General features: G+C 48.9%; 1 protein-coding gene and 2 pseudogenes across 1 annotated transcript in view; all 3 read left to right on the top strand.

Moving 5' to 3' along the window:
- Positions 1-27,205, top strand: part of KIRREL2 (kirre like nephrin family adhesion molecule 2) — a 55,402-nt gene extending 28,197 nt beyond the window's left edge. Inside the window, exons 2-15 of the mRNA XM_066638996.1 lie at positions 8,733-8,882; positions 9,110-9,259; positions 11,738-11,895; positions 13,470-13,620; positions 15,661-15,766; positions 15,899-16,047; positions 17,260-17,387; positions 17,868-17,994; positions 18,099-18,199; positions 19,733-19,931; positions 21,028-21,138; positions 21,958-22,067; positions 24,785-24,868; positions 25,505-27,205. Coding sequence (XP_066495093.1) covers positions 8,733-8,882; positions 9,110-9,259; positions 11,738-11,895; positions 13,470-13,620; positions 15,661-15,766; positions 15,899-16,047; positions 17,260-17,387; positions 17,868-17,994; positions 18,099-18,199; positions 19,733-19,931; positions 21,028-21,138; positions 21,958-22,067; positions 24,785-24,868; positions 25,505-25,948 — 2,168 coding nt within the window. The 3' untranslated portion in view covers positions 25,949-27,205. The remainder of the gene's footprint in view (positions 1-8,732; positions 8,883-9,109; positions 9,260-11,737; positions 11,896-13,469; positions 13,621-15,660; positions 15,767-15,898; positions 16,048-17,259; positions 17,388-17,867; positions 17,995-18,098; positions 18,200-19,732; positions 19,932-21,027; positions 21,139-21,957; positions 22,068-24,784; positions 24,869-25,504) is intronic.
- On the top strand, positions 480-602 carry LOC136661882 (5S ribosomal RNA; annotated as a pseudogene).
- Positions 632-754, top strand: LOC136661936 (5S ribosomal RNA; annotated as a pseudogene).

Genomic DNA, 27,205 nt, shown 5'->3' with positions numbered 1-27,205 from the left:
CTCCTGGTAGGGCTGGGCAAGACTCCTCCCTCCCCCCCCCCCAAGCCCCAGAAAGTCACTGCTGGGCAATGTAGATGATACTGAGCAACAGCCCCTGTTCAACTGCAACTAAGGCAACTGCCCCTGTTCACTGCAAGAAGGGAACTTGTGCAGGGCACATGACAGCTCTTTTGGTGGTTTCTCATCACCCTTTCTTGCCTTCTGACCTGTTTCCTGTCTTGATTCCATCACCCCCAGAGCTACCAATTGATCCCAAGAATCGTAGCTCTTGGTCCTCTCCTCTTCCATCCTTGTTGGAATGTCAATTCCCTCCTTGACTTAACATTACACTCCTGAATTAACTGTTACCCTACGCATGCCCAATCTTGTCTGGTCTTGGAAGCTAAGCAGGGTCAGGCCTGGTTAGTACTTGGATGGGAGACCGCCCAGGAATACCGGGTGCTGTAGGCTTATACCATAGTCTTTCGAGACTGATGGTTGCCAACCATCTCCCTATACTGAACACTATCTCCCGATCTTGTCTGATCTCGGAAGCTAAGCAGGGTCAGGCCTGGTTAGTACTTGGATGGGAGACCGCCTGGGAATACCAGGTGCTGTAGGCTTATACCATAGTCTTTCGAGACTGAAGGTTGCCAACCATCTCCCTATACTGAACACTATCTCCCGATCTTGTCTGATCTCGGAAGCTAAGCAGGGTCAGGCCTGGTTAGTACTTGGATGGGAGACCGCCTGGGAATACCGGGTGCTGTAGGCTTATACCATAGTCTTTCGAGACTGAAGGTTGCCAACCAACCAACCTGAATCTGAATTGTCACCCAGGTTTTAAATGTTTTGACATTTCTAGACCTCATGGCTTTGAGGAGGACAAGAATTAAAATGTGTGCTCACCGCAGAAGGTGGAGCAGATGTGGCACTGGAGCCCCCAAGCCCCACACCAATTATTTAACTGTGTGCACTCCATGAATGACTGGCTACATCAATGCACATCACTATCTGTTATCTTTCCCTTGTAGATGAAAATGGGTTTAGTGTTCTTTAGAGGCAATGTTGTTTGGAAGTCACATGTTGGCTACATGAGTGGATTGCCTAGTGGTTAGAAGTTGTGGCTACATAAGAAGGGTGATGATGAAACCCTTCTTCTAGCTATTTGCAATGGTCACTGGCTGCTCAATCCCAACAGCACATAAATCTGCAGTATTGCAAGGCAATGTGCTTGCCAAAACCGGCGCACCAGCAACCACTGTGCACAGCAGTGTGTGCCCACACACTTGTGGGGTGGGCAATGGCTTCTGGGGTGGCAGGTCAGGAGGTGAGTTGATCCACCTCGTCATTATAGCAGAACAACACTGGCAGACATGATGCTGCCTTTGTCGCGAGAGAACATTCTCGTGGAAGTCACCAGATGGGAGCCCATATGGACGCCTCCCGGTAGGCCTGTGGCAGGAGTCTTTCCCCTGCAGCTGTGTGTGTTCAGCAAGGATGTTGTGTGTGTGTGATGGAGAATGAATGCGCATGGTTGCAAGAGGATGAAAGGCAGTGGACTTGCGGGGTGCCCAGTGCAAACATAAGGTTTGCAATTGGGGCCAGCAAAGAGGAGAACACTGGCTGGAAATTGGGAGGATACTGGTGTGAACTGGCTTCCTGGTGTCCATTAAGAGGATCTTGTGGCCACAAATGTTCCATTTCCATCCATGTTGCCTCTGCCTCAGGAGACAACTGCCTCCTGACCATCTCTCCCTCCTCCCCATTGGCTAGTAGCCTTGTTCGCATAGGGCCATCAGCATACATGGCCCTTTGGAGAGCAACAACAAGATGGCAGGTCCTTGCCCCGAGGAGCTTACAATCTAAAATTCAACCCAGGAAGAAGGTGGAGGCTAGAATAGAATAGGCATTCACTTCAGATGCAAAGGCTTAAGTGCAGTTGGGTGAACTGCTGCGCCGAAGGCTTTCCAGAAAAGGAGGGATTTGACGGAAGTCAGAGAGGTAGCATCTGGGATGCGGGTTCCAGGCAGATGCCAGCTTCAACCCTGCACAAGCCATTCTGTGTTTGTTTCCCCCCCTCCCCCCACCCAGGCGCTTGCTTGTGTCTCCTTTGTGGGTTATTATGATTCTCTATCTTGGTTTTTTTTATTACTGACTCTGTCCATAGCAATTTTTAAGAGGACAAAGCATGCTGTGATTATTTCATTATTGACTGCCCCATAAAATAATATGGCAGGCATCTTCTGTTGCTCAAGGCAGGGGAGGTGCTGTGAGCTGGGAAGCCCAGCCAAGGAGCCATATCTTCCCAACCACCAGTGTTCATGGAGGGCCACCTGTTGGAAAGGGATTGAAGGACAGGAGAACCAACTCCCCAACTTTACTCTGCGTCTAGCTAGAATCTCAAGGCAGAGATGGACTGAAATCTGCAGTAGGCTCAGCGGTGACTTGAGAGAGGCTAGATGACTTGCCCCAGCAGGATTCTGGGTCTTGCTTCATGGGTGGGTGGGAGAGAGTAGCAAGGAGAAATGTCATGAAGTGATTATTAGAGCATCAAACCAGGGCTGGAAAGAGCCAGGTTCAAATCTCCACTGGGCTCCACTCAAAACTCAGTGGGTAAAACCTGGGCCCCAGTCACTGTCCCTCAGTCAAGCCTACCTCACAGGGTTGTTGTGAGGATTAAATTGATGGTGTGAAGGAGAGCGTAGTAAATGTCACCCTGAGCTTCCTTAGGCAGGGAGGATAAAAATAAAATGAGAAGGCCGTGCCACATTAGAGCGTAAATTCAATTTAAAAATACAAAGATGAGCTTTGTGTGAAGCTGCTATTACAGGTAAGGCCATGAAAGGGTAGGTTTTGGACCACCTTAAGAGCACTGTTACCTCCCCCTCCCCCAAGGCCTCAGTCTAGAGGAGAAGTGCAACCATAGTAAAGGCAGTTAGTTGTATTTAGAGGGAGGGGGTTGCAACCTGCCTCCAACTCAAGGTGGCTCAGGAGATAACACTGTAAATCAGAGTTTCTCAGACTGTGGGTCAGGACCCGATAGATGGGTCGCGATCCAATTTCAGGTGGGTCTCCATTTCAATGTGTGTGTTATATTTAATATATTAGACTTGATGCTATAATGGTAAGTGATTCCATTTGCAGAAATGTTACAGATCTGTACTTTGAACAGGCTGCTATTTATATGCTTTAACAAGGAGAGGCAATGGGACTTACTCCTGGGTAAGTGTGGGTAGAATTGCAGCCTTTGAGATGTGTGGGGAATTTTTTTAAACAGATCAGGAACTGCTTGGGAGACTTAGGAGAACTGTTCTTTATTTTAAATAAATTTTTAAACTTATTGTAAACTTATTTATTTACTTAATTTGTGGTACGGGGGTGTTAAAAATTTTTCCTGCTTGATGATGTCACTTCTGGCCGTTACATCACTTCTAGGTTAATGACGTTGGGTCCTGACAGATGGTCATTCTAAAAAGTGGGTCCTGCTGCTGAATGTTTGAGAACCACTGCCATAAATAATACTATTGTGTCATCCATGCACATGGCACCTTACAAAGAGTGAGAGGGTAGACCCCTGCCCTGAGCAGCTTACAATTTAGGGAATGGGTGACAAGTGGCACAGCAAAACAATGGCTATGGTCTTTATTTGTTGTTGTGAACAACTTTTGCAGAAGTGATGCACTGGAGATGGAAAAATGCATCCCAAACATAACTTGCACTGCCCTCCCCTTCCCGGCTGACAATTTGTACTTTGGAAAAATAGGACACATTGTTGCTCGGAGCAGAGGTTCGGGTCAGTACCAGACATGGTGGTACGCAAGGCGATTAGCTGGCCTTGTTCCCCTGGGGGGACGGGGACGGGGTCAGAATGGACCTGCCTTTCTGACTCTCTGCCAGGCCTTTGTCTGCAGCTCCCTCTGTCTCGCCCCTCTTGACCCTCTTGAGGGGATTATCCCGCTATTCAGACCCTAGTTTAGTGGGTAAACTTTTAAACAATAGGACAAAGGGCTGGCATTATTGGATTGCAGTTAAGCAGGCTTTAGTGAGGAGATAAGAGCCTCAAGATGGAGGGATCTGTGTGCCAATAAAGGCTCTTTCAGTCTCTTGGATCTTAACAACCTTCCCCCAGAAAGAGAGGAGGGGAAGGGGTGGGAGCTGAGTCTGGGAGGTTGCATGGAGCAGGTCTTGGAGCGGTCAGTGGGCTTGGAGCACATGGCTTGATGTACCTTGCCAGGGAGGTTGATCCTCTGCCATTTTTGCTTAAAGGAAATTTGTGCGAAATTTCAGGACAGCCACTGTATAAACGAGAGCAGCAATTTTCAACATTTTTCCTCTCTGTTTCTGAGAGGCACACTGAGAAGGTGCTAAAATTGTCAAGGCACCCCATCTGTATTAGGACAATTGACACTCTGCATCACTGGCAGGGGGGCCCACAATTTCCAGTGGCCCGACTAATAAATGACCCTCCCCAAATCTGCACGGCACACCTGCTGACCATCCAGGGCACACCAACAGGCCACAGCACAGCGGTTGAAAATGGCAGAACTAGAGGCTCCATTGAAGGAGAATCTGGGAATGAAAACATCTGCTTCTTCTTTAAACCCATATTTCTCAAGATCAATTCAGACATGCACATTTATCACTCACTGCTGTACAGATGATTTAAGAAGCCTTTGGTGATGTCCAGGGGTGGGAAGGCTCTCATTTAACCTGTTGCAGCCAATGCACACATGTTCATGTGTGGGGGGAAGGGTTAAATTTCCTCTCCCCCTGCCTAACAGCCTCTCAGTTCAGATTTCCTCACCGACACACACTCACAACACACACTTGGGACTGCTGTTAATGCTTCTAAAGCCACTTGGAGATGCGATCAAGGGATCTTCAGCGGATCTTCTCTTTCCATCTCGTTTGGCTCCAAAGTTCAGTTTGTGCAATAGAGATGGAGTGTTTGCGCATGTGCATGCAAGCCAAAGCAGCAATATGTTTCTGTTTCACTGCCTGTACATGTGGTGTAGAGGTGTAGTTGGTCATGACTTCCCAGGGTATCCAGGATGTGTCTTTGAGCCTCTAAATGCCTTCTACTGGACTGCCACAGAGAGAGATGAGCAGCAGTTTTTGCCCATTCAGTTGGAATCAGTCAATGTTCATTTGCTTCTCCCTCAGAATGTAGGTGGCACTAGAGGAGAGGAAGCACCTCCCTGATAAGTAGATTGCCCCCATACCCCCATTCTGTCCCCTTATATCCCATGAGAGCCAGGATAGTGTAGTGGTTTGGGAATTGGACTTAAACCTGGAAGATCCAGGTTCAAATCTCCACTCAACTTTGACACTTCCTGGGTGACCTGGGGCCATTCATTCTATCTAGAGGGTTGAGCCTCCATTTGCCTGAAGATAACATCCGAAGGTCGCCAGTTCAAGGCCACCGGCACCGTGCGACCTTGAAGCAGCTGACAAGCTGAACCGAGCTATTCCATCTGCTCTGAGCGTGGGAGGATGGAGGCCAGGATGGAGGCCAGATCAAAACGAAACATCTGAATTGTTGTAGCTCTTGAAAGATAGAGCCTTCTTTCAATTGTAAAAATCCCTACGGGGATTTAAATTAGCCTGCCTATGTAAACCGCCTTGAATAAAGTCTGAGGAGAAATCTGAGGACCTAGAAAGGCGGTATATAAATACCTGTATTATTAGTATTATTATTATATCTCTCAGCCTTGCCTACCTCACAGGGTCGTTGTGAAGACAAAAGGAGGGAATGAACCCTGTACACCACCCTTAGTTCTTGGAAAAAAGGTGGTATAAAAATGTGTAAAATAAATAAAATAACCCATTGCTGAATCATAAATAAAGCAGCAAAGGCCTTAATTTCAAGAAACCATGTTTAGAATTGGGAAGGTCAATATGAAATGGCTCTTTCGGTAGTCTACCATTTTGTTTTTTTCATCCAGTGGTGCTAGTTCCACAGGTGGTATTTTAGCATAAGACAGGCAGAACTGGGACCCACGGCCACAGCGGGCACATGGCGCTAGCCCACCAGGCCCAACCCCACTGGACGTGGAGGCAGGAGGGGCAGTGGTGCCCCAGTGGGCCAGATGGGTCTGTGTGGCCCTTTGAAAGAGGCACATTTTGGAGGGTGAAGAGCAGAGCCCCCCAGTGTGGGACAAGCTGCACAATCCTATGTACAGAAACGGTCCCTGCAAGGAAAGGACAGTGAAAAGCCCTGAACAAACGTATTGGACAAATCTTGCTGCCTCCAGTAAGAAAAATAATTCGCCCTTCCTTGTTACCTTCTCAGTGGACGTTGCATCTGTCCCTTAGATCCTGTGAACATTTTTTGCTGGGTGAATGGCTTCATTTTTCCACGTCCTTCCCAATCCCCGTGACCACGCGTGGAACGGAGTACAAGCCTGTGGTTATGTTTTACTTGTCACCCGTGTCCAACCTCTAGAAAAAGGTTGATCCTTGACACCAGCAATTTTCAGCCACAGGCACAGGTATGTTGCAGGAGTTTGGGGAGAGGGTCATTTATTAGAAGGGCCATTGGTGGATATGAGGACCACCACCACCACCCCGACACCACCGGTGCAGTGTGGTGTGCATTGTTGATTGCCAAAAAACCAATTGGGTGTACCTAAACAATTTTAGCGCCTTGTCCGTATGCCGTGAGATGTCAAAGGTGGAAAATCGCTGCTTTACGCAATGCTAATTGCAGGCCCCGTGAAACAGGGGACAAGACCACAGGAACGCATTATGGGGTCAAGAGTGTGTGGTGGTCCTTTCATTCTGTGTCACTGGATTCGAGCTTACTAGCATACTCTACCTCTCCTTCCCTCCTTGGCCTCCATCTCTTCTCTTCCCCCAACTCCTGTTTCAGTCCAAAGCTGAGACAGGACCCAGAGGGCTTGGATTCCAAAGCAGCCCTCTCTTTTGCTTACACAGCCTTGCTCGCTCACTCTCCCCCCTCCCTCCAAAATTTTTCTTCAAGCATGTGCTTGGCGCCAGGGGGAAAAGGAGAGCAGCAGGTTGGATGAGGGCACCGCGGAACAAAAACGGAAGTTTTCTTGGCCGAAGGGCATGTGCAGAGCACACAAAGCTGGCACCTTGACAGTCTGCGGCAGGGAGATAAGGCCATGCCAGGGACCCAGGGGGGCTGCTGCCTTGCTTCCAAATTGGAATACGCTACATCAGCCTTTTTTCCCCCCATGCACCTGCCTCTCCCAGCTCATTTCTGCATCTCTTTTTTCACACACAAGGTGGGGGGGAGAGAGAAAGAGCCTAAAATTATGGACGGGAGGAATGCTTTGGGGATGTGTACATACCTTATCGGTTACAGGAGGATTGTTAAGGAGGATCAGCATGAACTCAGATTTACTGTACCATTTGCACAAGAGGTGGACATGGCCAGCAGCTGAGGCCTGGTCTGCACATCCATGTGCAGCATGGGGTGGTTGTATGTCTCTTGAGAGGAATGAGCCACTGCAATTGAGGGGGCTATTTAAAAAACCAGAAGAAAATGAAAAAGGCCGAACCGCAGGTAGAAAATTAGCACATCAAGAGGCAGTCAGCTGGAATAGCAATTTTCTCTCTAGTGTGCTAGAGTGTCTGGCTAGGGAGAGGCAGGTTCAAATCCCCATTCAGCTCCAATCCTTTCAGGACAACCTTGGGCCATTTGGCTTCTCTCTCAACCTAGCCTGTCTCACAGCATGGCAGCTCCTTTGGTTTTTATAAACCAGGGGTGCCCAAACCCAGCCCGGGGGCCACTTGCGGCCCTCAATAATGGTTGGCAACCTTCAGTCTCGAAAGACTATGGTATAAGCCTACAGCACCCAATATTCCCAGGTGGTCTCCCATCCAAGTACTAGCCAGGCCTGACCCTGCTTAGCTTCCAAGATCAGACAAGATTGGGCATGTGCAGGGTAACAGAAGCTCCCAATCTGGCCCTCAGGGAGCCCCCAGTCTCCAATGAGCCTCTGGCCCTCCGGAGACTTGCTGACACCCATGCTGGCCCGTTGCAACCGCTCTCAGCGTGAGGGTGACTATTCAACCTCTCGCATGAGCTGTGGGATGAGGGCTCCCTCCACTACTTGCTGATGAAACAGCAGCAGCGAAGGAAAGGCTGGCCTTACTTTGTGCAAGGCCTTTTAGAGGTCTTGAGCTACTGCAAGACCTTCATTCATTCATATGCTACATCTCTAATATATTCATTTATGTAAATTTATTCAAATTTTAAATGTAAATTAATTCTTTTTTTCCTGGCCCCCGACACAGTGTCGGAGAGATGATGTGGCCCTCCTGCCAAAATGTTTGGACACCCCTGGTATAAACAATGGAAAACAGGCTACTAGATTGGCTTTGTTGGAAGTAGGAAGGTAGCTCTTTGTCCCCCACCACCGCATGCAAACTAGTAGCATAGCTAAGGGGAGCAGGGGATACATTTCCCCGGGTACCTGGCCTTGAGGGGCTATCACGAGTGGCCAAAATTGTGGAAACCTTGGTACATATGAATAACACCATCATGTTATACATCATTCAATAGGTAATTTAAAGCAGAATGCAACAAAACAAACGGCATTTAAATATCTGCATTCTATCAAAAGTTATAGACAAATTCCCAGAGAACACAAAAGCCTTATGGAACAAAAAGTGAATTTCTTTAACGCAAAACTGCACACCGCACACCTAGAAGTTCTGACTTTCTGCTATGAGTGCTACTACCTCAGGGCTTGACCTAACCGCCACATTTTTCTCCACAGGGCTAGCTGCTTATTTTTTTCAACAGCCAATGGACCAGGTGATTGTGTCTGGACAGTCGGTGACTCTGGCCTGTGTGATTATGGGCTACCGGGGCATGGTTCAGTGGACCAAGGATGGATTGGCCTTGGGGGGAGAAAGAGACCTGCCTGGTATGTTCAATGTGGTATTGGCGGGGGGGGGGGGATGGATGGGTTATGGGGGGGCAGCTGGAAAAGTGTCGGTCATGTTTGACTGCTTGTTTTGACCCAGTGTTGGCCCATGAGAGTTATTGATGCGTGTAGTGACTCAATGAAACTCCAGGGGGTGCTGTACCACAACATTCTGTTTTGGTTCTGTGCAAGGAGCCAATACTTCAATTCCTTCCTCCTCCTCGCAGGCTGGTCCCGTTATTCCATTGTCGGGGATGCCTCTGCCGGACAGCACAACCTACGGATTGACTACGCCGACCTAGATGATGACGCGGTCTACGAATGCCAGGCCACACAAGCGGCGTTACGATCCCAGCGGGCAAAACTCACCGTGCTCAGTGAGTTGCCTTATCCCCCACCCAGGGCCGGCCCATCCATGAGGCCAACTGAAGCAGTTGCCTTTGGCATCAGGAGGTCTTGGACTGACCCCACCCCCACTGCACTTCTTTTTTGCCCCACTCCTACAAAGGTCCTCTTCCAAAATATTGTTCTTTCTCACAGTTTGTAACCCATCCATCTCTAAGGCAGTGATTTTCAACTGGTGTGCCACGGTACATTGTTGTGCTGTGAAAGGTCCACAGATGTGCCGCGGGAGTTTAGAGCACAGCGCTTGAAAATCACTGAAAAACCACCCTTCCAGGTTCTGTGACTATGTTTTTAGGGCAACTGTCTATAGTAACAAAGGGCACAATCCTAACCAACTTTCCAGCACTGACTTCGCCGCAATGCAGCCCCCAAGGTAAGGCAACAAATATGCCCTTAGCTTGAGGAAGCCCCTGTTGTATACTTGGTCTCACTCCCAGGGTTTTGGGGTGCTCAGAGTTGTTGGTTCTGAACCCTAGAGCCCTCAAAGATCCCTGTTTGGTAGTACTGCCACCACCCTGTAAGAGCCAGTGCCTCAGTCCAGGGAAACCGAGACCCTCTAGGCTTAACTATATCCCTTGTAGGCACTGAGCACTTTCTTTACTTAAAGTCTCAGTCCCCAAGTTACTAGTCCACAATAAGGATTTTTGGTAGTTTGCTGAACGGCTAGGCAGGATTCTGAACCTTTGTCCCCAACAGACAATGAACCAACATGGTAAAAGGATTTTTACTTTATTAAGTACATAGGGTTACAAAAAGTTACAAAAGGCAGCAAATGCTAGAGGCATAAAAACTTCTAGGAAACATATCAGCATAAAATAATAAAGCTAACTGGCTATCTCTATTATTTCCTAACGCTCACCTGGGTCAGCTTCTTTTGTAGATCCTCCATTACCTATGAGGCCACATGGTCCTGGCGGGGCAGGATGTGCACCCACCACCTATCTCACCAAGAGACAAAGACCAAAGACGAAGACAAGAGACCCCTTTGGGCTTTGTTTTTTATACTTCACAGGCTACCAGGATGGGGTGACTCTGAACCCATTTCAAACGGCCCAATCAGAACTCTTGGGGTCAGAATCTTCTCGAAGTGGGGCTGGATGCTAGTCCTCCTAGTTCTCCCCCTCCCCACTGGAGGCTCCTGGGCGCCTCTCTGGCTACTGAGGTGCTACATTTATCGCCTTCCATGAGTTGTAAATTCCTTGCAGCTAGGATGCAAGCCACTTCTATGTTACTGGGTTACTTTGGTTCAGGCTTTGCAATGCTACTAGGCCTGAACTGCACATATTTATGACAGCCCCCTTGACTACCTCCCCACTGCAGGATGCAGTGCACACCGCATTGCCACAGATATGTCAGGGCTGGAAAGTTGGTTAGGATTGCGCCCAAATTGTCTGTCTCTCATCCTCTGCCAGCAGAACAGAGTACAGGACCCAGAAAAGTCTCCTGGGAGAAGATCTAGGAATCATCCCTTGGATTTGAAGTCTTTTCAAATGCCCATTGCATGGACGTCTAGTGCCACTGGAGGCATGACAGGTGTGCGCTTACCTGGTTCACTTTCCTACCTGGGGTGCACTTTTCCACAGGTGTGCCCCAGGTAGGAAAGTGACTCAGGTCAGAGCATTGTTCAATCCGGTAGCCTGATGTCACAAGAGAGGAGAGGGCAAGTGGGTTCAATATGCCCTCCCTGCAAGTGAGGAGTACCCTCCCCGGCATTCACTTGCAGGAGCAGTCAGCCAAGACTCTGGGTGGGCTTGCTGCTCCCCGTCCCAGAAGAGTAAATATTGGATTGCAAGCCTGAAAGGGTCTTGTTTGCCATTCTTTATTGATTAAGTGCCTGGTTGTTTAGGCATCTAATAAAGAAGAAAGACCATTGCAGCAGGACTGAGATCATTGGTTCTCCCCAAGCCAGATGGGTTTGTCTTTGGGCTGTGATCAGTTGTCTTGCTGTGTTTTATTCAGTCAGGTTTTGTTTGTATATAGCCTTGTTGCTGGATCTCATGTTCTGGCTTCCAGGCAGGAGGAACCCCCTGCCCCCAATAGGACAAACAGATTATGCTGCATCCCCTCTGAAGAACAGGGACTATCTGGAAATGGAACTCACAGAGGCTGATTAAGTTGTTCTGTTGCAAATGATTCAGGGTCCAATCCTATCCAGTTTTCCAGTGCCGGTGCTGCTGTGCCTATGGGATTTGCACTGCTTCCTGTGTTGGGGAGGCAGTCTTGAGGCCTCCTCAAGGTATGCGAACATTTGACCTCGGGGCTGCATTGTGGCTGCCCCGGTGCTGGAAAGTTGGATCGGATTGGACTCTCAATGGCTCAATGCCACCCCTCTTTGCACAATTGGGCTCTCACAATGCACTGCCCCTTCTCCTCTCCAAAAAGGCTCACCTTTCTGCAATCTCTGGCCTGTGGGCTCCCTTCCCTAACCTCCTTGGCATCTCTCCTTCCAGTTCCCCCCAACGACCCTGAGATCCAGAATGGGCCAATCGTGCACGTGATCTCCAACATCCCCTACAACCTTTCATGTCGCGCCGGTGGCGCCAAGCCAGCCGCTGAGATCAGCTGGTACCGTGATGGGCAGAGGCAAGATTCAGCGGTGTACTCCAAGGTGAGCTGGGGTCGACGTTCAGGAAACGAAGGAGGAAGAAAAGGTGGTTAAATTGTTCATCAAGTGATTGCTTGGGGAACAGGAGATAATAAAGTCCACTTCTTAGATTGGGCAGGGCCAAGGTGCCATTTGGCTCTTTCCCTCCTGAAATCTGTCTCCAGCAGCCATTCCCCTTGGTCAGGATGCAATTTGAAGGTTTGATTCCTGAATGGTTGGCAACCTTCAGTCTCGAAAGACTATGGTATAAACCTACAGCACCCGGTATTCCCAGGCGGTCTCCCATCCAAGTAGTAACCAGGCCTGACCCTGCTTAGCTTCTGAGATCAGACAAGATCAGGCATGTGCAACTGGGAGGCGGACTTAGATTCATTCATTCATTTTTATTTTTCACATTTTTGTACTGCCCTTCCTCCAAGGAGCTCAGGGTGGTGTACATAGTTCCCCCCCTCTTTTTGTCCTCACAACAGCCCTGGGTTGTTGGTGAGGCTGAGAGATAGTGACTGGCCCAAGGTCATCCAGGAAGCTTCTTGGCTGAGCAGGGATCTGAACCTGGATTTTCCACGTCTGACTCCCGAACCACTATACCATTTTCTCCTTCCCTTCCTCCACCTTTCCCTGATGCAAGACCAGGTCTGAAAAGTGGAAACCATCTCTGGAAAGTGCTTAGAACATTTTAAAAGTCACAGTTCAATAATATGAGGAGCAACCTGTTGTGTCACAGCTCCTCCCCACTAGGTATTGTGCCCGCTTAAGGCTGGTTAGTTTCCCTTTGCTAACTCACCTGGGTAGTAAGCACGCCTCAGAGTCAAGTCCCAGTCCAATAAATGCAGATTGCCAAATCACAGTCCAAAGTCAATAAGCCGGGTCAAAGTCCAAGGGCAAAGTCCAGTCAGGTCAGGTCAGGTCAGGTCAGGTCAGGTCTCCTCTGGGTCAGGTAGCGTCTCCCTCTGGGTCAGCGTCCGGCTTCCGGCTGGGTCAGCGTCCCGCTCCTTTGGTCCTTCTGAAGCTGCCTTTTATCCTTTGGGTCCCATTAAGTGCAAGTGCAGCTCAGCTGTAAGCTACCTCCTTAGCTCATTCAAAGCCCCATCAAGGTCAAATGAAGCTCAGGTGTCCAACCAGGTCTCCATTGGCCTTGATGGATTACAGCTTGATGGAGCTAGCCCTGCCCTTCCCCGAGCTGTCAACCAGCTGTCAAAACATGGGATCACTGTCAACACCACATCATCCACCTGATGATCTTCTGATCTTCCATTACACAACCAAAATTCCACAGAGGACTTACCAACAGGCTTTTAAGTTCTCAGCTCTTCTCATGCTTACAAAGAGCCCTGTTGAAATACAGTAGTGAATAAGAAGTTGGGAAGAGGGCTGCATTGGTACATTATGGTGGCTACCAAGAGTGCGCACGGGACCACAGCCAATCCAATCCCTGTATGAGATGAGTGTTTCTAAACCACTGTTGGTCACAACTGGGTATTAGGTTCTGCCATAATGTGTGATGCGGCCCTGCCCCGAGAGAGGGATTATTCAAAGAAAGATGGCACTTGTGGACACCTCCCTTTTCTCCCCTGCAGGCACTGATGGACGATGGCAAGCGGGAGATGGCTGTCAGCACCCTCCTCTTGACCCCCAGCAACAGGGACATGGGCAGCTCCTTCGCCTGCCGGGTCAGCAACCCAGCGGCCCCAGCCGGCAAGCAGACCACAGTGACTCTCAATGTGCAATGTGAGTCCACGTCAGGGGGATCTGCTGGGGAGAAGGTGCACTGGGTGGAGAGAAGATGTGTTGGTGGAGAGGAGGTGTGTGCTGTAAGGAGCTGGTGGAAGTGGAGGGACAATTCATTACTAGAGATGTGTGTTGGCAACCTTCAGTCTCGGAAAGACTCTGGTATCGCGCTCTGAATGGTGGTTCTGGCACAGCGTCTAGTGTGGCTGAAAAGGCCGATTCGGGAGTGACAATCCCTTCCACACTGGGAGCAAGCGCAGTCTGTCCCTGGCCTATCTCCCTGGCTATGGGCCTTCCTTCTTTGCCTCTTAGACTGTTGGCCAAGTGTCTCTTCAAACTGGGAAAGGCCATGCTGCACAGCCTGCCTCCAAGCGGGCCACTCAGAGGCCAGGGTTTCCCACCTGTTGAGACAATTGCCCTAAAAACAGAGCCTCAGAACCTGTAAGATTCTCCAGAAAGCCGGAAGTGATATCACAGGAGGCGAAGGTCATAGAGAAGACCATAGATTTTCAAACTGAGGCATTGTGATTCCCCAGCCTGAAGTCCTCTGCCCTTACCATTTTAAGGTACGGGGATGGGGGAATGGAGTAACGTGATCCCCAGGAGGGGGGGCAGGGGTTGTATTTTACTCATACGTAACAGCAGCAGGTTCCCGGGGGTGCAGCGAACCCTACAGAAGCCTCCACAGGGCTCCCCAAGTCTGGGAAAATGTAAAAAAAAAAAAATTGCAACCCACTTTCGGTTTGTGATTGTGAAATCAGAGGTGGGTTGCAATCATCCTGGGCTCCATTCCTGCCTCCCCTACAAGAATGTACCTTGGGAATTTTACTCCTGAGAAGTTTGAGAACCCCTGCCATAGAGTGTCGTGCAAAGAAAAGCATTGAAAATTGCTGCACTACAGAGGAGACTCTCTTCCGTGATTGTGCATACGATTCAATTTTTACTTCTGGGGATAGATATATAATATGGCATTTTTTGCCATCGTTCCTCCAAGGAGCTCAGGGAAGTGTACAATGGTCTTGTCTCCCCCCTCCCCCCCCCCACACACACACCTTTATCTTCACAAGAACATATGGTGTAAGTTAGACTGTGAAATGGAGAGTGACCCAAGGTCACCCAGCCAGCTTCATGGCCAAGTGGGGGAATTAGAATCTGACCCTCCCCAGGCTTAAGTACACCACACCAGGTCTTGCCCAGGATGTTGTATGAGTGCGGCATTTGCAGTTAGGTGCCTGGTTCCATGTCCTGTGAATCTCAGCTTTTGTTCTTTGAGATTGAATTAAGTTTCTAGCTCTCATGAATGCAGAGACCTATTGCCAGTGTATTATCAGGGACAGAGTGGGATCTTGGCACTAGTTCTCATTGAGGTGATAAATTTGCAACATGGTTGGACAGACCTCAGGTGCGGGCACATGTGATTATATGCCTCTTGGTAGCAAGAAAGCAAATCCATGCGCATAGAAAACTGGCTTGGTTCTAGCTATGCTAGACCACTTTGCCCTGACATGCTTATTCTGTATGTGAAATTTATCCTGTCTGGAAGAATTCATGCAAGCCCCTTCCTATATGCAGCCTGCCTCAGTGCAAATAATTGGAGGAGGATAAATTGGGAATTTCAGGGGTCTAGAGGTGATGCTTCAATGCCCTTGTCTCTCCCCGAGGTGATCAGCAGCCGCCAAATAAATCTTGCCAAAGTCAGCAAATATATTTTCATAAATGATACAGTGTTTGTGTTTGTTCTTGGTGCGGAATGTGGGTTACCTTCCATTATTATTCATACCTCAACATCTGATCTCCTGGCACCTTGCTGAGTTGCGTCTTAGACAAGTCCTCTGCCCCAAAGAGCTTACAGTGCAAGATGATAGGGAAGGCAAAAAAGAGGGAGAGACAAGGGCAAGGATGGGAGAGTGGAGGCAAATGTAGGGGTAGGAGCTAATACATAGGCCAGGCCTGAGTAGATCTGGGATGGGACGGACACATTGGTGCTGGGTTCCATCCCCCTTCTTGAGTTTTCAGCCTCTCTGCTCCTCTTTCTTGCAGATCCCCCTGTCGTCATGCTGTCGGTGCAGCCGCAAACGGTGGCCGAGGGTGGCAAAGTGAGCTTTCTCTGCACGGCCACCTCCAACCCGGAGGTGACAGGCTACAGGTAAAAAGGCCAACAGACTCCAACCTCCCTGTGATCACACAACAATAGTGATGTTGCTGTGATGCCCTCTCCTGGCAGCTTTGGGGATTGCAATGAGCCAGGCTCGTCTGATGCCAGTGCATGCCTTCGCAGGTGGGCCAAAGGAGGTGTGCCCATTCCGGAGGCCAACGGGGACAGCTATGAGGCGACAGTCGATCAATCGTTTTTCACAGAGCCGGTGTCGTGCGAGGTCTCAAATGCCGTCGGCAGCACCAACGTCAGCACACTGGTGGATGTGCATTGTAAGTGAAGGAGGCAGGTTGGGTCTGTGTATCCTGGGATAGGTGGGAACACTTTGGAAGAGGAGGATGGACAAGGAGATGACAAGGGTGACCTTGGTGCCAGATTGGGGCATACTCAGTGTGGTCAGGTCAGATGTGGGGCTCCCCTTGCCAGGATCTTCTCTCCTGTAACCCCACTTGCCATTCCAGCAGGTAGACCTCAAAGGTCTCCCACCTGCGACCATCATCATGGTAAAATTAGGCATTTGTGCCATATTTTTGACACATTCACAGCTGGGTTTGCACCCAGTTAGAGCAAGGTGACTAATATATCAATTACCTTTGCATCAATTTGCATATGAGTAAAAATAACCGTTTCTGAAGCAAGAAAGCATGCTTAATTTGTTTTTTTTACATTATGCACACAGATCAAGACCCTTAATTGACTATAAAGTTACCCCCAATTAATTTTATAAGTACTTGTATGAAGCAGCACAGGCAGATATGTATCTACATACAAATTTTTTTTAAAACAAACTATTTAATACATGCATAAACACACCTTCGTTCACACTATTGAAGACAACAGTGTATAAAACTGCAGATTTTAAGAAGAATGTTTAATGGACTGCTTGTCAACCGAAAAGCCATTCACAAAGAAGGCAAGCGCTGTCTTTAAAAGAAAAGAAAAGTGTTACCCTTTTCCATTGCAAGGAGGACATCATCCACTTAAAAAAGGCACCCCCATCTCTGTGGAATTCAGCCACCTGTTGTTTTTGTACAGTTTCTAGACATCTTCCCAGTTATTCCAGTTACTTCCCAGTTACTTTTTGACTCCATTAAAAGTATAATTTTGTTTTGCTTGGGTTGAAATCAGCAAACACAGCACTCCTCTTTCAATGTCCCTCAGATGCATTTTCTCAGTTGCCTGCACAACACTCCTCCCCCCCCCCCATAGGTGAGGCCAGGATTTTTAATCCCATGATGAAGGACAGACAATGTGACATGCCCAGGTCTACCCAGCAAGTCTGTGGCACAAAAGCCTTCGCTGGCTCACAGTCTCTTAACCGATCCCTAGGACCATATGAAGCGGCCTTAAAGTCAGGCCATTAGTCTAGCTAGGTCAATGTGTTTCTGAAAGGGGTTGCTCCTGGGACATTCTGCATGGAAAGCAGGTCTCCACTACTGAGCAATGGACCCCCATAAGCCCTGTTTTCCTCTTTTTTCCTGCAGTTGGACCCCGCCTCACCTCCCAGCCCAAGCCCCTGACTGTAGATGTTGGTTCTGATGCCTCTTTCACCTGTACCTGGGCGGGGAATCCACCTCTCACCCTAGCCTGGACCAAGAAGGGATCTAGTGTGGTAAGTGACTTAAACCAGGAGTTCAGGTTCCCAAGTTGTGTGTAATTTACCAAACACAAATCTGGAAACACCAGCTTCTACCCCCTCCTGTTGTCTACCCCTCCTGTTGTCTTGTAGCACAGTGAGCCAGGTAGAAGACCATGGTGGTAGTAAGAGAGATATAGAACCTTTGCTTTATTCTGACTGTCTGCCAAGATCAACAGGGGGCACCCCATTCTGCCTTCCTCCCCACCTGAACTGAGCCTGGTGAACACACAGGACACAGTTTTGGTTGTGGCACCTAGAACCTCTCCCCCAGGAGACCCATCCACTTTGAATCCTCAGAAAAATTGTGAAGCCCTTCTGTCCAAACAGGCCTTCAGTTTAGGATTGTCTTTTCCCTGGTTAAATAACTGAGGCCGGGTATCCTTTTTTTGGCTGGGAAAAGAGCACTGATACCTTCATTTCAGTAAATAAATCTGAACTCACTTGTACCTACAGGTGTTGAGCAACGGAAACACGCTTCACCTCAAGGCTGTGACGCAGGAAGATGCCGGCATCTATGTCTGCAAAGCCATCGTGCCACGCATTGGAGTGGCTGAGAAGGAAGTGACACTAGCTGTGAATGGTGAGGGGTCTTGAGAACAGGTCATGTACAGCAACCTATTGCTGTGAGCCTGGCAGAAATCTGACAAGACCTGATTGCGTCCATCATTTTTGTCTTTTCTTCAGGGCCGCCCATTATCAGCGCAGAACCAAGCCTGCAGACTGCAGTGGGGGCCAAGGCACGGCTGGAGTGTTTGGTGGGGAGCGTCCCACCCCCCGACAGGATTGTAAGTGCTTGACTCGCCTTTGCCCTCCACCCTCATGCCTTAACCAGACCTGAATGTACCGGATGGTCCTCCTTATCCATAGGTTTGTGATCCATGGAGTTGACTCAACTGGAGCAGCAACTGTTACCCTGCACATGCCTGATCTTGTCTGATCTCGGAAGCTAAGCAGGGTCAGGCCTGGTTAGTACTTGGATGGGAGACTGCTTGGGAATACCGGATGCTGTAGGCTTCTACCATAGTCTTTCGAGACTGAAGGTTGCCAAACACTGGAGGACCTCAGAGGACCTCCCGGACATGACTAGAAGTCATGTCTAGGAGGTCTTCTGAGTTCAGTCAGAGCCTTTGGAGAGGCACTTCCAGGTTTTCACAAAATCAGAAATGCCTTTCTGAAGACTCTGGCTGACTTTCTGAGGTGCAAGGAGGTAGCTTGCAGTGTCCCTGCACTTCATAAAGTCTCCTGGAGTCCTTCTGGAGTCCTTAAGGCACCCCTGGTTTTCAACCAAAGCTGGAAGTGCTTTTCAAAGACCTTCTGAGGCCTGGGCAGGCTGTGTACAACCTCCCCTCACCTCAGAAGGCCAGCCCCAGTCATTGGAAAGGCAGTAGGGTATGTCATATGCAAAAGAAACCAGATATTATTTGTGAAGTTGGATGAAAAGGTGGAATGCATGTGTGCCAAAGTAGTTAGAATGTACAGATATTGAACCCATTATTTTAAACGTACACTGCTTAGTTCAGGGTTCTTAACCCTTTTACTATTACAGACCCCCCCACCCCCCCATAGATTGCCCAGTGTGTCCCCATACCCTCTTCACTAGTCTGTGGAAATCAACATCATCACCAGTCCTATTAGGTACCACTATTTTGTCAGCAGTGGGGTTCTACTTTACATATGGATAGCTAGGATTAGAATGCCTCAATCTGCATTGACAGTGGTGATACTTAATAATCTTACCCATATAAATAATGGTAATAGTTAATCACCTAATCTGGTTGGCAACCTTCAGTCTCGAAAGACTATGGTATAAGCCTACAGCACCCAGTATTCCCAAGTGGTCTCCCATCCAAGTACTAACCAGGCCTGACCTTGCTTAGCTTCCAAGATCAGACGAGATCTTTTTTTAATTGTTCAGAGATTGAGAGCACAATCCTAACCAGGTCTACTCAGAAGTTAGTCCTATTTTGTTCACTGGGGCTTACTCTCAGGAAAGTGTGGTTAGGATTGCAACCTGAGTTCCATATCTCCCTCATTGGGTTCAGGTACCTCCAAAGGGTATGGATAACCCCGGTTAAGAATCCCTGGTTTAGATTTTCCCACAAAACCTTGGAAGGTTCTGCATCGCCAATCATCCCCGTAGCGTCTAGAGTCGATCCTTGGGCTTGGTACCCATCGGGCACAAGCCTAACCAGGTCTACTCAGAAGTAAGTCCTATTTTGTTCACTGGGGCTTACTCTCAGGAAAGTGTGGTTAGCACTGCAGCCATCATCTTCTGCCTGTCCAGGCTTCTGATTTGCCTTCCTGTCTCTTTGCAACAGGCCTGGTCATGGGGTGAATGGGTGCTGGATGCTGGCTCGCTAGATCGGTTCACGGTGGACACCATGGTGACCGACCAAGGGGTGCTCTCTGCTTTGCTGATCGACCCAACCCATGACAGCGACTTCACCTTGGCCTACAACTGCACCGCATGGAATCGCTTTGGCGCACGTTCCGCTACCGTCAGCTTGCGCCGCCAAGGTAAGATTCCCCATCCTCCTCTACTAATTTCACCAGGAACAAGCCTCATGGTGAACCCACTGGGGCCCCGCCAGATCTCCTGTTTTCAAAGCAGAGAGATCCAAGTCCAGAGCCCAGCAGAGCAGTGAAACTCACCTTAGCAAGCCACTGTCTCTCTGTACAGCATACTTTGGCAGGGATTGTTGGGAGAAGAAAAGGGGATAATCTCCAGCTTGAGACTGAGGTCCTGGAGGGGGAGGGCAGAATACTGATGTGACAAACATGACCTTGACTTTCATCCCCCCTTGGGCAGTAGTTCCCAAACCTTTCCAACTAGCAGTTCCCTTGACCTACTGGGCCATTGGCCACAACTCCCCATTAGGGCTACAATCCTATACTGTATAGGGCGGCAGATTTTTTCACGAGGATTCTGCATCTCCCCTGGCTGGATTCCGTGGCTTCCCAGGGAGCCTCCGTTTGGGAACCACTGTACTTGACGTTCATCACTTTGCTCTTTCAGCTGTGCTCAGCCTGGGCTGATGCAAGCCTCTGGGGTGGGCGGGAAGGAGGTGGGGAGGGAGGCATTCCTGGGTGGGGGGAGGGCAGGCGGTGGGCAGCACCAGGGGTGGGCAGGTGGGGAGCAGGAGGCGGAGCTAGGATCCAGCGCTTATGCTGGATCCCAACCCCCGTTCCTGGGGAGCTTGGAGCAGCCTCAAGCCACTCCGCTCTCCTTGGACTTGTGCCACCTCAGGAGGTGGCACAAGTCAGGAGGTGGCACAAGTCCAAGGAGACCCATAGGGGAAAAGTCACCTTACCCGGAGGTAAGGGGGAAAGTTTCCTCTTGCCTCTGGCTGAACCACCTTGGGCCCCTGTCCTGTGCTGGATACAGCGCAAGCCTCTTGGCTTGCCTGTTCCAGCGCAGGGTAGGATTGCGCCCAAAAAGGTTATGTTTTTTTGCTGGCCAAAATAAATTTTCAAGCTAAGTCTGTGCTTTGACACCCATCCATTTTTGACTTGCATTCATGTTCTGGTCCCTAACCAGAAGAAAGCACAAGGTATCACTTAAGATCGCATTAAATCAAATGCCAATAATAAAAGGCATGAATTTTCCCCACAGAGGTCTTGTCCGTCCTGATCATGGGGGGCTTAGCTGCCTCCGGGGTCGCTGCTCTCCTGCTATTGGTGGTTGTCGTCTCTTTCTGCTACCGACGGAAGCGCTGTGGGAAAGGTGAGGTGTCATTCTCAGAAGCTAAGCAGGGTCAGGCCTGGTTAGTACTTGGATGGGAGACCGCCTGGGAATACTGGGTGCTGCAGGCTTCTACCATAGTCTTTCGAGACTGAAGGTTGCCAACCAACCATTCTCAGCCCTCCCAGGAATTACGTGGGGCCTTGTGCCCCTGAGCTGCAGCCCCCGTCACCAATCCTTGAGTGACCTTCGGGGAGAAAGTTGGGGTCAAAAATCAAATGATCTGTTTGCTGCCAGCCTATAGTTAAGGCTGCATTGTCAGAATGCTGGAGAGAGGCAGGGTTATTCCCTCTTCCTCTGAGCTCCTCTGGTCTGTGAACTTGATTAGGCCCACTGAATATCCCCACCTGGTCTTCAAAGCCTCTCCCCCTCCTTTTCCATTGGCCTGACATCTCCCTGCTACTGACGGTGGCTCCAGACGCAACCATTTGAGCTGTTTACCTGGGGTCCCGCAGACACTTGCCCCTGCACAGTTTCTGGGGAAAACCAGTGGGTGGAATGGTGCCACCAGTGGACCTCCCAAACAGCAGATATATGGGCCTGCTCTTCTCCCAGCTAGCTGCCCAAGGGGATATGGATCCACCCATGCCTCCGTTGAATAATGCTACCCAATCTACATGGGGATAGATCAGAGAAGGGCTTCAGTGCATCTTGCCACTTCCTGGTGTTTTCACATGCCCATCCCAGAGCTCTCCAAGATCTGGAATGTGCGCAGATGTCATTGTTTAAATCCCCTGGAGTGGAATCCTATAGAAGACCAAGTTTTCAGCTCACACATCTGTCTGTCCATCTCTCCTGCAGCCAAGCGGGGGACGCAGCTCTCCAAAGCAGATATCCTTGTGCAGATCACCACGAGCGAGAGCAGCCCAAGTCGGCCGAGTGAGACAGAGGACGATGGCAAGGAGCCCATGGTGAGCATGATCAAGGGTCTGCAGAGTGCAGCTGTCTCTGCCCAAGACTTTGGTGGGTCCTCCCTGCCAAAAAGGACTCTGCAGGGCTCTCCTCCTGCTGTTTCTCGAAGGAGGAGGTCCCCATTTTGGCAGCATCCCACACCCGAGTTCAGGTTGCCCGCTGAGAACATTAAATGGAGACCTTCAGAAAGACTATCTAGTCTAGCATCCTTTTCTCCAACAGTGGCCAGCCAGGTGCCTCTTGGAAGCCTCCAAGCCAAGGCATGACGGCAACAGCCCTCCCCCGTTGTATGTCCCCAGCATCTGGTATTCACAGGTACACTGCCCTGAAACATGCAGGTTCCATTTTTTAGCTCTCATGATTCATAGCCATTGATTTCGCACTATCCTCCATGCATTTGTCTAACCCTTGGGGGGAAAAAAAGCCAGTTAGTGGCCACCCTCCACATCTGGTGGGAGAAGACACTCCATCCATTAGTGCAGTGGTTCCCAAACATTGTCGCACTGGGAACATGTTTTAAATGACACGCTATTGGGACCCACCTACCTTTATGAGACTTTTTAAAAAAAAGTTTCGCCTCTGTTTGTATCCTTTGGAGCAAGAGGTTGCCTTCTAGAGCAGTGGTTCTCAAACTTTCTAGTACCTGGAGCCACTTTTTAGAATGACAATCTGTTGGAACCCACTGAAAGTGATGTCATGAACCTGGAAGTGATGTCATGGCTGGAACTGACATCATCAGGCAGGAAAGTTTTAAAGAATTTTTAATTATTTTTTAAATAATTTTTTTTAAAAGAATTGAAAATAAAAAGGAACCCTTCTAACCTTCCCAAGCAGTCGCTGATCTGTTTAAAAAATATTCCCCAAGCATCCCAAAGGCTTCAATCCTATCCACACTTACCCAGGAGTAAGTCCCATTGACTATCCTTGTTAAAAGCATATACACAGTAGCCTGTTTAAAGTACAGGTCTGTCATGTTTCCCAGAATGCATTCACATACCCTGGCAGCATCAAGCCTAATATATTGAAAATTAAATACACCTTGAAATGAATGGGGACCCACCTGGAATTGGTTCGCAACCCACAGTTTGAGAAACACTGTTGTAGAGCATTTATTGAACTTCACGTTCATTGGATTTCATTGGATTTCATGAACTTTCACGTTCATTGGATTTGGACCATTCTGGTGACTTTGCATTCCTCTTTGCCTGAGCTTCGATAGGAGCCAAGGTACATTTGTGTACTCATAAGTGAACGTGCACATATGGCTCGGTTTCACTTTCCATAGGCCTGGTGGCATTTCATTCCTCTTGGCTTGCCCTTTGACATAGACTGAAGCATGGTCACCCACGGGGTGCGGGGGGGAAGCTCAGTGCGGCTCAATTTCACTTTTCATAGGGCTCCATGCATTTTCCTTGGCAGTTACCAGCTTGTCAGTTTCACAACCCACCAACAATCAGGTCTCAACCCACTGGTGGGTCCTGACCCACAGTTTGGGAAACACTGCATTAGTGACATGTTCTCCCATTAACTGCTCTGAACCAAATTCTGGTCAATATCGTTGGTTGACCCAGAGTATTAGTATCAGGGGAGAGGGACAAAAAATCTCTCTCTTCCTTGCCATTGATAATGTTTAATCATGTTGTCCCCTCCCCTGAGTCTAGGCACATCATCCCCTTCCCTTCATGCCACTTGTACCCACATCCCCGTCAGCACATCATACAGTATGCTTTAATCCCTGCTCTGGAAAGCATCAGATTCTGGTGCCAAAACTCGTGCAATCCATGCTCTAACTGTGTGTGTCTGTGTTTGTGCTCCATGTAAAAATCTATATCTGGTGGGTAATTTGGGGAGAGGTGGTGATGCAAGAAATTATCCCCTCAAATGCCTTGTGCAGATGATGAAACGTTGTATGTGAGGGGGAAGGGGGCCCTCTGAACCATCAGATCTACCCCTGTCTGGCTTCTTTTACTAGATGTTGCCAACACAGTCTAATTTTTTCCCCCTCTCACAACCACGAGGGCAAGAAACTTGTGCATTTCTTTTGAAAATGAAACTCCCCAGAGGATGGATGTGAGATGAGGCCATACTGGAGAACTGGCTCCCAAATTGTTCGGTTTTGTTGTACAACTTTTGGTGAAACCTATGTCCCCCTTCAAGACAACCCTGAGTTGAACTAGACACAACAAGAACTATGTTGTTGCGTGTTCATCTTCAATTTCGTACATGGTCATCATGGACCTCTCCAGTCTTGATGGGGACTATGGAGGAGGGAACCTTAATGCCCATTTCTGCCCAGCCCACAGGTGTACACATTTGGTCCCTGTTGCATATATGCACTGGTGGGCAGAAACGGCTTAACCCTCTCCCTGAAGCAGCTCCCCCATGAGGACAAAAATATTTATATATATGAAAATTTGGGAACATATGATTTTTCTCCCTGGGGCAAATAGCAACTGGAGAGGGAAAGAAAATGCAGGAGGGGGAAGGGTTAAAAATCCTCCCTTCCCCTGTAGAACCCCAGATCCACTATTGTAAAACATGATTATGAAACTAGCAACATCCACATGCGTCACACTTTAAATAGCGCAAGACTTAAAGACCAAAGTTGTGATGATACGTTTTTCGTCACATCTAGTTTGACCCAAAGGGATCCACAGAACTGGGACGAGGCGGTCGTCTATACCATGCTCACCCTTCCTCCTTCATCCCCTGCCAGGCTACAAGCAGCGAGTCCCCTGCAACATCCCACACGGAGCACAGCGAGATCTTGGAGGATGATGACGGGAGCCAAGAACTGAAGGTGAGCTCAACTGGGAGTGTGGGAGACTTACAGTAGATCCACCCAAACTGAGGCTCTAAGTCAGTGTGGTCCAGCAAAGATGTGTACAGTAATGTACACTTTGAACCCCCAGAGATGTGTGGCCTTACTGGGTGATGCCAAAAGGTCCTTCTCTTTCCACAAGTGCCAACCAGATGAATTGAGATGCTCAAAAACAGGGTGTGACGGTGACATTTATTCATTTATTTAAGACATGTATACCCTGCCTTTCCAGTATTTTTAGAACACGAACATCATCCCTAGCATCTTTTCCTCAGCAGGTGGTACCTGCTGGCATCTTGCCTTTGAAACAGAAAAGTTCTGTTCTCCACTAATAGTTAGGATAGCAGATTTGTGGGCAGTGGGTCTAATTCTTTCTTTATGCTGTCTAACCTAGTGCCCACCACACCTGATGGCAAAGAGGCCTACCTGTGAACTTCTCCATATTTGGTCCATTCTTTTCATTCTTTCCTTAAGCAGCTATGGCAGGTGAACCTGGGGTTCCCTTGTTGTAGTCCAATGCTCTAACCATTACACCACACTGTGAATCGGCCCTCAAAATAATTTGGTGGTACCTTAACCTTGCTTCATTGGCGTTTCTGTCTTTGTCCTCCCCAGGATCCCACCAATGGCTACTACAAGGTCCGCGCCCATGAGGAGCAATGTTTAGGAAGCAGCTTCTCTGAGTACACGCCAACCACCCGACCTTTGTTTGGGGCATCTTCTCTCTACCCTTCTGCTGGGCCGGCCCAGCCCAAGTTGTATGAGTATGCCCACCGGTACACCCTGGGTACACCAGGCTCTCGTGCAGCCTATGACCCACACGAGCGACTTTTCCCTCAGGAAAGCATGTACAGCGGGACGGCCTACCTCACAGCCCCCTATAGCCGGGCTTTCACCAGCTACGTCAAGCCGAGCAGCTACGAGAAGGCCGAGAGTGGGTATGAGCAGTCGGACCAGGCCAGTAAGACCTCGGGCTGTTCCCGCTTCTCTTATACCTCCCTGTCCCAGCAGTCCGACTATGGGCGCCCTGCCCACCAACGCATGCAGACTCACGTATGACTCGTGCCTGACCCCTGCCAACCTCCGGTCGTCTTCAGAAGGGAGAGAACAGGGAACGGACACTTAATGTGGCTAATGGACTCCAAAACAGCCAGATAGACTTGGTGCCCAAGACCTGGGCTGGGATATGCCATTCTCATCCTCTGGGGAAGATGGCTGCCTGGCTGGCTTAGCAACGCAGAGTTGCTGCCAAGATGGCCAGTAGCCTGCTTGTAAGTCATCTTCATCTGTAGCTGGGTCCATCTCTCTTGGGGAGCGTGAGAGGAAACTGTTTTTAGCCACCTCCATGTCAGGACGTGAAAGTGGGTTTTGGACAGCCAAAGGCACATCTCTGCTGAAACTGGAAACAAGTTTTCATGGCTTATTAAGGAGTCTTGGTCTAGGTCGGACTTCAAAATGGTGGACGTGGCTGGCTGCCAGGCCAAGAGCGCTAGTGGAAGCAGCCAGCAGGTCAGCACTTTCAAAATGGTGCCAGGACACGGAGTCGGCAATGGGACTACAGGACTCTCTCGCTCTTTGCTCACTGATAGACTTGCCCAGAAGGGAAAGACTCCAGACCTTGCTCCAGACGCATGATCTTGGGAAATCTCTAAGCATGGGTGCTAGGCTTGCATTTTTATTTTCCTGGCTTGATGCAATGGTGAAAAAAATATTCCCTCCCCCCTCCTCCTTAGCAGGGGTGCCTCTGAACAGACACAAATGCAGCTCGATTCCTCCCCACCGCCACCCTTTCATAAAACTTCCAATGGAGAGGCACTTGCACTGAGCCAAGTGGACCAGGAGGTGGCGATAGTGTTCAACATTTTTCTGCCATTGAAGCTCTGAAAGGACTCCTGGGGGGACCATATATTGAAAAAATAGGATGAAGTTAAGAATGAAAAATCCAATATAGCAAGCTGATCATGGGAGAAAGCAGGAAGCCAAAAGCCAATGGGATCTGTTGATTTGGGGGATTTAATTTTTGTATACGAAAAATAAGTTATTCCTTGTTGTTACTTTTGCCTTAAGTGTATTTACCAGCCGTGGATGTTTTATTTTTTGTTTGTTTGTTTCAGTTTTCCAGAGTCACTGGGGGAAGGGGTTTGTTTGTTTGTATTTTGCTTTTTTTTTTTTTTAAAGAATGGGATTCCACATTGGCATTCTATGATCATGCCTGTTTTGAGTCTGTCATGCATTTTTATATACAGAGGGGAGATTGCAAATGTATTGCCTACTGCAGAACTCAAAAATATTTATATTTAATTTAAAAAGTGGGAA

Source organism: Tiliqua scincoides, chromosome 10, assembly GCF_035046505.1.
Source record: "Tiliqua scincoides isolate rTilSci1 chromosome 10, rTilSci1.hap2, whole genome shotgun sequence".
In the NCBI taxonomy this organism is placed as follows: Eukaryota; Metazoa; Chordata; class Lepidosauria; order Squamata; family Scincidae; genus Tiliqua; species Tiliqua scincoides.
Note: the sequence above shows the minus strand (reverse complement) of the source record. Positions and strands in the feature narration are given on the sequence as shown.